Here is an 11,445-nt window from a genome sequence, read left to right as displayed (position 1 = left end):
TGACTGCACCCCTTATACCTCATTTTAGAATACATCAGGTTTTTTCAACCATACTTACATACCTATACCCACAACGGTAGTTCAGTGCACTACAGATATATATATATATATATGCGGTGCACGGTAGTTCAGTGCACTACAGATATATATATATATGCGGTGCACGCTATAAGGGGAAAATAGCATAGATAATCTTATGTCCCTCTAGGTGGTGGGAACTCCAGGTGATGCAGCATTGAACAGGCCCCTGATTCACATGCAGCATGCTGGGCAGACCCCATCCACAGAAGAGATTCCCCCATTTTGGTCATTCGAGCCATTATAGGATTTCCTTACAAGAAAACAACCCTATTCATCGTTTCCGCTGTCACACGGAAAGGATGTTCCCATGAGAACTTCTCGCTGCACGTTTAGGTAAAGGCAAGGACACGCAGGTGGCCAAATCACCGACACCAAGCGGGAGCTGCCCACAGGCTCCTCCACTACAGTTAGCCAAGTTTGTTCATCCTGTGGCCAAGGGTTTGGACAGCACAGCGTGGGGCTGAAGACTTTATACCAGGGCCTGTAACGACAGGAGAAGGGGCAACAGCTTTAAACCGAAAGAGGGCAGGTTTAGATTGGACATAAGGAAGAAATGTTTTACAATGAGGGTCATGAGGCACTGGCACAGGTTGCCCAGAGAGGCTGTGGCTGCCCCATCCCTGGCGGAGTTCAGGGCCAGGTTGGATGGGGCTTGGAGCGACCTGGGCTAGTGGAAGGTGTCCCTGCCCGTGGCAGGGGGGTTGGAACGAGATGATTTTTAAAGGTCCCTTTGGACCCAAACCATTCCGTGATTCTTTTCTGCACCTCAGCCGCACCGTTTATCGCTCTCCCAACCCCGACCGGCCCAGACCGAGTAACCCACGGAGAAGCCCGCTCAAACGCCAGACTGCCTCCCGGGCCACCCAGCCCCGATCCCCGTCAGGCGAGGCGGAGCGGTCGGGCGGATTCCCTCCCTCACAGACAAGACCCCGCCTTCCCCGCCCTCCCTCAAAATGGCGGCGGCGCCGCTTCCGCCCGGCCCGCCATCGTTTCTCCACCCCTCCCGCCTCCGACGTCATCGCCGGCGGCGGGGCGGCGTGAGGGCCGCCGGGAAGGGCGGGCGGGCGAGCGGGTGGCCGAGGGGGGGGTGGGGGGAGGGGAGGGAGAGGGTTGTTGTTGCGCGCGCGCGCGCGCGGCGGCGGTGGCGGCGGCGGTTACCCAGCGGCCCTGGCGCGCGGGGGCAGGGCGGGAGCGGCGGCGGCGGGCGCCGTTGGTCTGCGGGAGCGGTCGCCGCTCCTCGTCTTCCTCTCCGCGTCGCTCCGCTCTCAGGCCCGGGAGGACGGACTCCCCCCTCGCCCCCTCCCACCCTCTCCGCCCCGGGCGGCGGCGGAGGAGGCGGCGGGGAGCGGCGCGGCAGCGGAAGGAGCAGGTGAGTGCGGAGGAACGGCCGGGGGGGAGGGGGTGGCGGAGGAGGGTTGGTGGGGGGAAGGGAGGGCCGTGAGGTGAGGAGAAGGGGAGGCGGGGCCTCACGTCCCGGTGGCCCCGCCCCGTTGGCCCCGCCCCGGTGCGAGGCTGAGGCCGGGGAGGGGACGGACGGACGGACGCGACTCCCCGAGGCCGCGGGTTCGTGCCTGACGGTGCCGGTCATCCGGCCGTTTGCTCCGGGTGGAGTTCTGTCAGGGGGTGGGCGTGCTGGAGCCCGCCTGCAGATATTTGGGTTGTCCCCGTTGGTCTTTGGGTTGGTTTTTTTTTTTGTTGTTTGTTTGTTTTTTTTCCATTTCGGTGGGGCTCTTCTCCCACTTTCTGGCAGTAAAATAGTTTCTGCGCTTAGGGGAGCTGCTAATTTCGCTCGTATAAATTCACTCATCACCATTTCTGTAGATAGCGGCTACGGCTAACTCCCCTCCCTTCCAGAACTTGTAGACTTGTAGGCACGTTGGGTTAGCGTTGTGGATGGTCTGCTTGGGTCCTCGCCTTTGACTTCTCTGCTGGATTCTCGCTCCACCGTTGATTTCTTGTCGACCTTCTGCAAGGCTCTTTGAAGAACAGATTGTGACAGATAGCGAGTTAGGAACCAGGACCTTAAGGGATCTTGCTCTGGTGGTGAAACACCTACGGTGCCTCTGTGCAGACGGGAATGGACAGGCTCAGCCCATGAACTGCGTCTGTCCGAAAACTATATATAGGAGCGTGGTTGTGCCTGAGGTTGGAGATAACGTTTATCCAACAAACTTGAAAGGAAGGCTCGGCGAGCTCGGATCTGTCCGCACCAGTCTGCACAGACTGTCCCTTAGTCTGGTGAAACATCTTTGAGTTTGAGGACTTCGTTAGGCAAGATATGGAACGCTGTACGCTTTCTTTTGTGATACTAGGGCCTGATGTTTTAATTTATTTGTTTACATGTAGAACGTCAACTGTGATTTCATACTTGTGGAAACATGAGTAGCAGTTGCTTACCACTACTAACAGAGAAATACCGTATGTTAAGTTAGAGGGATAGGTTCAAGTTAATATGGTGATGGGTTAACAGCATGGGGTTGTTAAAATAAACTTAGAGTAATTTCTAGTTTTCTGTCAAACAGGCTTTTTTGTGTGAGTTGAAGAGTGCTAGACTGACATCGCGTGACTTTGCAACCAGTATTTGACTACTTTTTTTGAAAGTTGGTTAACAACACGTTTTACTATTTTTAGCATTATTTTCAGGTAGTAAACCTGTGGACCTCCTTCAAATATCACTATTTTATTAGTATTCTGACATGGAAGCATTAACGTTGTAATCTGGAACAAAACCTTTTCAGGTAAAAGCTCTTCATTTGGAAAAGTGAAGGGAGGCACTGACATTTTCCTCTTTCTAAGCTGTTGTTCAGTTGTCAACAGGTATTTAGTTTATCTTAGAGCATTATAATCAGTTTGTAGCTGAACTTCTGTAGGATTTTAGAATTAAAATTTTGCTTGTTATTTTAAATGGCGTATTATTTATCACTTCACAGGTAGGATTTTCTCAAGTGACATCATGATTAGCCTGTGCGTGGTGTGCACGTGTGCACGCACAGACATTGGCATGCTTACTAGTGATGTCTTGGACTTCTTAAAGAGGCTTCATCTCCTCATAGTTTTTTGTGAACTTTGCTTTTGTTCTATCTCAGTTTCTAGTTTTCCTGTACAAGCAGGATTTATTTTTGCAGAGGGCTGGATTAGGTTTTTCTAACAGAAAAGTGGGTGTTTCAGATGTATTTCTCTTGATCGTGGCTTATGTAATATCATACTTCTATTGAAGAAAAATATTAAGCGTGCTTGACACCAAAATGTAGGAGTACTGATAATAAAAATACAGAATTTCACTGAATATTGTGTCAATCATATCATGCTTCATTGATTTACTTGGTTGGTGCCCACTAGGTATACTCACTTCTCTAAAGTCTGTCCACATTTCAGATTTATTCATGAAGTAATGCTCTGAGATATATTTCACTTCAAATGGTAGTGTAATTAGTGTCATTTACAGATTCTCTCTTACCCTGGAAAAGCTACTACATTTAAAGAATAACATAGATGCATCTGTGAGTTAGTTATCATAGTGTTAAAATATTTCTAATTTATTATTAAAGGTTCCCATGGATCTTATTTATGTGTGGAAAAGTGATACTTTACAGTTAAAACCTTAGCTATAGATGTTATTTTAGGACTATAAAGTTAATTGTACTTAGTGGCAGTAAGCTGTTTCAGAAGTTGCAGGCACTTCAGTTCCCCTAAGTAGATTTAGCAATGCAATGCCATGTACCTGAAATAGAGAAGTACATAATTTTCTACTTAGAAACTTTTTAAAAATAAAAAATCATGGTAGTAATGTTGAAATATGAATGCTCAAGGCTCAGTCCACACTGATACTCAGTGCTGTCTAGTCTACGTGAGTGTTTGATAAGAAGATGGTGCTTCAGAGACACAGGTGTTTGATGGAAGGGAAAATCATTGCACTGGCCATCAGTGTGGGATTGATAGCAGGACTGTGATCATCAAGGGTAAAGCAACACAAGATGAAAATGTGGGAGAATTGAGCAAGTTATGTGAATTTTTATGGGATGTTCCATTTAAATTGTTCTTGATTATCCATTAATTTGCAGTCTGAAAAATTTGGAAATGAAACACTTAAATTTTTTCCATTCACAGTACTTGTTTATATGCAGGGAAGCTTGTCAGTAATATAAAACTGCTGTTATGCATCTGAGATTTCAACTGCAATATTGTTTTAATAGTCTCTTTATTTTTGCAACTTGGTCTTTGAAGAATGAAAATGGGACTGACTGCATTTTCAGATATGGTCTCTCAAATGTAGCGTTTGACATAGTGAAAATTCCTCAGTTTGCCACTGAATAATGTGTCTGGACTCTAATCCTGCAGCCTGTGTTACAGCTATATTCACTTAACAGTGAAATCTCATGCAGTTCCGTTTGCAGGAGTGAGACCCTCGTGACAGTATGTGCATACAGAAAGTAATATGCTGGGCAGTCACAGCATGCTGGTTTTGTTTGCTTGGAATAATTTCTCATGAAAAACCTCTTCTGTTAATAAAGTATCTGTTCTTAATTGCAAACCGGTGGATATGGGCCAGAATGTAAGGATAGAATTGACAGAATGCTACCTGAAATAGTACAGTTTTTCATTTCACATTCCAAGTTTTTATTTTCTGTAAAATAGGGGTTTTCACAAACCTCAGAAGATTCAAGGTTGGGTGGTGTTCTTTTCATTTCCTTATAGGAAATTATCAGCCAAAATATGGGGAAGTAGGTATGGAATGAAATGATCTGTTCAGTTATGATGATGTTACCCGCTTCATCCTCTCTGTGTTTATAACTATCCTTTTAAGCCTAGTCATCATCATAACTTCCTATAGAAGTTAATACCGAAAAGGTACTATTTGCTGGGTAAAAAGCAACATTTTAAAAATAGATGTTTTGCCTCTGTTTCTTGGAAGATAAAAGGACATTCAAATTAGGAGGCAAAATGAATGTAGATTTTTTGTATTTGTATACTGCTATCATGTCAGTGTGTACTGTACTTATGTATTAGATGCACTCATCTGTCCTTCATGTGTTGAACCCTCTCCCTACGCCATTGCCAGTGCCGTTCTTCTAACCCTTTTTATTTCAGATATGGCTCTTTTTACTGTAAATATTTAAACAAAAATCAGTATTTGGTATGTGATCGTCTTACTAAAAATGCTATTGCATATGTCAGTCGATTTTTGTATCCTCTATTAAAGGGTGTAGCTGCATGAAACCTTACCAATTCAGTGGGGTTTTTTTCTGAAATACAGTGGGGAAAAAATCCCAAAATGGAAGGGTGCTCAGTTAGGTGAGATGTGGTATTGTTTTGCTTTCTAACTTTAATGGTTTATCCTGTCAGACTTTATAACTACTGCTGCACATTGAGCTGTCCACAATGACTCCTAATTATTCTTCTTGGAAGACTGGACTAATTTGAACTCATTGAGTATTTAGATAAAATCATTTCTCCTTGTGTGCATTACATTATATTTATTTACATTTCATCTGCTATTGTATTACTCAATTTTCTAACTCAGTTAGGTCTTTCTGGAAATCTCTATTCTCCACAGTTTTTACTAACCCAAATAATTTCTTACTACTGGCAAATTCTACTGTTTCACTGTCTGCTTCCACTAATTGATGTTAACCATTGTTTTTAATGTCTGGTATACACCACATGGTTAACTTCTACCCTCTCTGAGCATCTTGGTTAATGTCTTGGTTATCTGAACCTTACTTATGAGATAAAATTCTTCAGATAATCAAAGGCTTGGAGGAGTAGTCCTTAGAGCTGAGTTGAGCAATCTCTCAAGTATGTAGTGTAGGCTTGCTTTCTTCTGTTGTTTATAAAGGAGCTGAAGTGCTTAGCGAGAGCTTCAGCACAGAGTTTTGTTTGTAGAAAGTGCACAGATGTCAGACTAGGGAGGTCTTGTCATTGAAGTAATGACAGGATTCAGATATGAAGTTTACCAAGGTACAAGGGAAAAAAAACCAGGTATTACCGAAGTATCAAGAGTAAAATAAGTTACAGCAGTATTACGTTCTATGTACGTATGTCCACATTTATACATTATGATTTTTTTTGCTGTAGAATGGAACCTTACAATCTGAATGCTATGGGAACATATTGCTGATCAGATCAGTGAAAATTTGTGTTAATCCAATCTGGTGGGTGTTAGTTTAAATTTGTATTATTCTGACTGTATGGATGAGCTTTTTGTCATTTGTAACCTGTTTGCGTATGAGAAATTAGCCTAAGTGTGTGTGTTCTAAACGCAGTGACACGTGCATAGGAGCAGAAGAGACAGCAGAAGGGTAGGAGATTAGTGTTTGGTTAATCATGTTATACTGATTAATGAGCTCTAGCATGATGGCACTTTGCAATACAATAGAGGCAGGTTTTCGAGCTATATATGAATCATCCAGCAACTGGCAGATTTTCCCGAATTGATTTTTATTTCTGTGTAGATCAAGTAGCATTTAAAGAATGGACAGTAGTTTCTGGAGCCCATTTTGCCCTTTTTCTACAACCTGTCTCTAGTGCTAAATATGTATCTTCCTTTTTTCTTTTTTATATATATGGTTTTCTTTCTATATTCAATAATTCCTTCCTTTCTCAGGTAAGATAAATTGTGACTTCTTATTTATCAAACTTATGCTGTATTTGCTTTAAAATCTGTTTTTCTTAATGAAAAGGAGTTACTTCTTGAGAAGCTTAAGAAGTGTATCACTGTTCTGGGTTTTTTTGTTTTGTTGTTGTTTTTTTTTGTTTTTTTTTTTAAACTCGGGTGGTTCCAAGTAGTTGTAGGATACAAACCAATAACAAACACAGACTGTGGATGATATCAAGGTGGTTTTCAGTAGGTTGTCACACACAACAAAGTGGGGGGGAATAATGGAGCTCTCGTTTTTGGAGATTTCTGTCTGAAAATGAGAGCCAACTTTAGTGGTCAGAACCTGTTTCTGAGAGGTTGGTGAAGTAACATTAAAGATTCTTTTCACTTGAAGTCACTTGATTTTGCGCACAAAAAATACATGACGAAGGAAAGCATCTGTTCTGTGTGGTGTTCGCTACCTAAATGAATAACATGTCATATGATCTTTCCCAAAGGGAAGCTGAAGAATCCAAAGCAGGTCATAAAATAAAAAGAAAAATTATCATTACTGGTGTTCATCTGACTAGTTCAAATCAGAGGCATTCCTTGTTACAAGATACATTTCACTCATTTATGACTTTTTTCTTTCTTCATCACCTCTGCAGCAACTCTTACAACATATATCATACTATTTTATTCATGTGAGTTCAGTGTCAATAGCCCCAAACTGAAGGATTTTACAGTTTTGCTTTTTTTTTTGGTTGAAGTAGTACAAAATGTCAAAAATTAGAAGGAAGGTCACAGTGGAAAATACCAAGACCATATCCGATAGCACATCCCGAAGACCCAGTGTGTTTGAAAGGCTTGGACCCAGCACTGGAAGTACTGCAGAGGTGAGTTGTAAAAGTGTTCTTCTTTTCCTCCCCACCCCAGCATCTTCTTTTCCAGGATTTAGGTGGTGGGAAAGAGTAGCTCACAAGTACCAAATACTCAGATGTCACTGATGTTAGTAAGGTGAAAAGAACTCCTTAACGCATGGATGTTCAACATACTAATACTAGAATTTTCAAATAATGTGTGTTGCCCCAGCTTCTGGAGAGGAGCAGTAGTACTGTACATATTAATAGTATTTCCACCAACCTGAATTTTTCTCTGCCAGACCTGATGCTCATTGTTGATTATTTTTTTTTAATTAGTTATATTACTGGTGGACAGAAATTACAGATAAATGGGAGTTAATGTGGAGTCATTTGTTTGTTCTGCCACACTCACACCAATGGTATTTCCCGAAATGAGTGTGAAATTCACCCAGTAATGTCTGTCTCTTAGACACAGTGCCGTAACTGGCTGAAGACTGGCAACTGCCTCTATGGGAACACATGTAGATTCGTACATGGCCCTTCACCACGAGGTAAAGGCTATAGCAGCAGTTATAGAAGGTAAATCAAGAACTCACTTTGAATTCTTCACATGCTGTAGGAAAATAGCTTTTGCAACTATGTCTTCTGTTTTCTTTTTTTTTTTTTTTTTTTTAAGTGAAATGCTGTGGTGTGCCTAATGGTATGTTTTATCAATAACCAATTGCATTGTGAAGCTGCTCAAAACAATTAATTTGACAACTTGCAGTGGGTTTTCCCAGGATTTTTGTGTGTATGTAGCTTTAAAAAATGAATGGAGTCCGCTGGATGCAGATTACCTTCTTCTATTACTTGAAATGGGAAGTTCAAGTACCTTAATACATTTTTAAATTTTTTTTGCATAGTGTCACTGCAGCTTCTGATATGCCTTTCTGTCCTGTACTAAAATGCTGCTCTGCAACTACTTACAGCAGTACTCACATACTTGCTGCCCTTCTGCCTTTGCTATATTGTTTGATGAATAAGGTGTCTGTCCTTTCTCTCCTGTTGTGAGAAAACACTTCTCTTCAAAACATAGTTTTGTGACTTTATCTGTCAGATATAGAACAAATACCCTGTATCATAGGAGGAGATCCAAAAAGTTACTTCATTTTTTCAGAAGAGAGTATTTTTTATTATCTGCCTCTTCATGTGTTACTATAATTTAAAAATGTTGGGGTTTTTGACTGTCCTTTGTGTGGCGTAACACCTTCCTCAACTGACGCTAAATGTGGCAGTAAGTTTGTAATATTCTTGCTATAAAGGACAAAAAGATAGTATAGTTGTGGCATAGTACCTCTTTTTATGAAGGCTTCACATTTTACAAATAACTGTGCTTCATAATGCTACAGTAATGCCAGTGTAACCTCTAGATTATAGATGGGCACACTGAAGCATCAAAGTGTAAAGCAACAACAGGAAGGTTGGCATGGGGTTAGGATTCTGTTTCTGGTTCTTTTTCCTATTCCTGTGGCATACTCGGGATGATCTTGACTTTGCTTGTTTGATCTTCCATTGCTTCTAAGGTGGTAGCAGCTGGGATACAAAATATATAACTGAGTTTAATGTTTCTTTTGGTGTGTAAAACATTTTACTCTGTTCTGTACTGAATGTTCCAAATGGGGAAAAAGGAGTGATTTACTGGTAGAGATTAAATTTTAAAACTGTTAGAGTGTCAGTCTCTCCTTGCTTTCAGTGTTTGGAACGCTCAGTGCGTGGTTCTGCTTGGTCATTTGAAGAAAAATGACATTTCTTTTAATGATTAAAGCTGTGTTTCTGCTTCACTGTCACCACTGACATTTAAGAATAATGTTGATTTACTTCTTTTTATTGCTAACTTTTTTTTACTAGGTCTGTATGCAAAAGTCAAAGGACAAATCTTGCTGCTTATTTGCCTGATACATTCAACATTTAATAGAGGTGTTCTTAAAAAGGGGGAGGAAGCCCCTACCTACGCACCCTCCCACGCACACCAAAACAGACAAATGAAAAAAGCATGCTTGTCTTCAGAAGTTTCTACTGATGGCTCTTGGCCAGGCACAGAAAAAGCTGGTTTATGTACATAAACTGTTGGCATTTTCAGGCCATTTAACATTACAGAGATTTTTACAAATGTTATCCAGGTATTTTGAATGCAGTTTTATTGGCTTCTTGCAAGCCAAGCTAATGCTGCTTCCACATCAGTTCAGTTCAAGCAGTACTCGTGTTAATGTGTCTGGGACAACGTAATGGCGGTGTGTCTACACGTGTTCAGCCAGGCCTGCTGGTGAAGTCTTTTGTCTGCTTTGCAAGCAGTTTGGTAGGACAAAGCACTTCTTGCTGCCTTTCTGTCTTGCCCATTCAATTTCATACCTGTCCAAAATAAATCTCATTGTTAATGGTTTTATCTGACCATAATGCCTCCTATAGTTCAGAACATCACCAGACAGTAGGAAAACGACTCTAAAATGAGAAAAAAAGTTCTTAAATCTAGTTTCATTGTAACTCTGTTTCAGCATTAATGCTGCCTCTCACAGCATGAATGTTAATCTTGCTGTTACAAAAATAAAACCTAGCATGTTTTTACATATAAAGCTTTCCTGATTAAGGTATTAAGAATTCAGTAATAGACCTGCCAGTCTTCCAGGCATCTGAAGTAAGGAGACGCTAACGAGGAAAGAGCTGTGTGTAAACATGCTATCACAGAAGGAATCTTGCTCTCTTGCTCCACTCGTAAATTGTTTGTTGCTTGACAGCTTCCTGCTGGTTCCCTTGTACTATTGTCAGGATCCATGCCATTGTAGTGTCCCTCTCTTAGCCTGATCCTCTTCATTCTGGATCATTACGCAGTGTTTAAAAACCAAACCAGCAGTAATATTGGGTAAGAACGTATGGATTTTGCAAGGTTCAAATATTGTTGTATGGGAAACTGAAAAATGAGACAATGTTTCATGAGCATTCAGTTATAATACATACATTACACACCAATATTTGTCATCTGCCTATACACTCGTGTCACATACACACAGATATTCTCAGGCGGCTGTGTTGTAATGTGTGCCTGTTGCTAGGTGGTTGTTCCCGACACTGTAAGAGGTACAGAAGCAAAGGGAGGCACTGTTAGGAACATGCATTCCCTAACCAAGCTGCTGAATATGGAGAACTGAACTGCTGCAGGAAGTAATGCTGTTTAAAATCACTTAACTGCACTGCTTAAAATTTAAATTGATGAAATTATGCATTTTAGGCCTTATTTAAAAGATGGGCCCAGCACAAAATATTAAGTCATTAAAGAGAAAATTTTTGTTGAGTAGTTTTCTTCTTTCAGTGTACAAGGATAATGCTGTGGAGCCTTTTGTATGAAAGGTTCTACTGGTTGCAGTCTAGCCACATCATCTTAAACTGTAGAGGTAAAATTGTAGTTATCTGTTGAAATTCATCAGTGTGCATTACCTGGCATAACCAAAGATCCCTTTTGGAGGGGGAGCAGGGGGAAAGTTATGTAGTAAAGAAGCCATTGTGTAAAAAGTAAAATTGTGGTATACCTGAAAGAAAAATCAGCTAGTAGACCAGCTTGGTTTTCTGTGCATTAAGCCAAAGTATCTGAAAACAGTCACAGCTTCCTGAGTAATTATTTCTTAAAATTTGACAAATTTTCAATCTTATTTTATTAGACTTCTTGGGGGGTCATGATGTTTTTTGGGAAGGAGGGGTAGGATGGTTACTATGACTTCGCTCTAGTGTTCTCCTAAAGCTGAAAACAAACCCCAACCCCCAAAACAACAAAACCAAACAAAAAACCACCAACAAACCTCAACCCTAAAGCTATAGCTTTTTTCATTTCTGTTATTTCCTGATAACTTTTGTAATCCTTAAGTAGATTTGAATAATGTTTTAACAAAATAAGTT

At 41.2% G+C, this 11,445-nt stretch overlaps 1 protein-coding gene across 3 annotated transcripts in view; it reads left to right on the top strand.

Annotated features, from left to right (window-relative positions):
• The first annotated feature begins 7,422 nt into the window (after positions 1 to 7,422).
• Positions 7,423 to 11,445, top strand: part of ZC3H13 (zinc finger CCCH-type containing 13) — a 42,754-nt gene continuing 38,731 nt past the window's right edge. For all 3 annotated transcript variants that reach the window (XM_049815712.1, XM_049815711.1, XM_049815710.1), the window contains exons 1-2: positions 7,423 to 7,554; positions 7,991 to 8,100. In XM_049815712.1, the coding sequence (XP_049671669.1) occupies positions 7,438 to 7,554; positions 7,991 to 8,100 (227 nt within the window). In that variant the 5' untranslated portion in view covers positions 7,423 to 7,437. The remainder of the gene's footprint in view (positions 7,555 to 7,990; positions 8,101 to 11,445) is intronic.

Source organism: Accipiter gentilis, chromosome 13, assembly GCF_929443795.1.
Source record: "Accipiter gentilis chromosome 13, bAccGen1.1, whole genome shotgun sequence".
Taxonomy (NCBI): Eukaryota; Metazoa; Chordata; class Aves; order Accipitriformes; family Accipitridae; genus Astur; species Astur gentilis.
The sequence above is the reverse complement of the archived record's forward strand: the minus strand, read 5'-3'. Positions and strand labels throughout refer to the sequence as shown.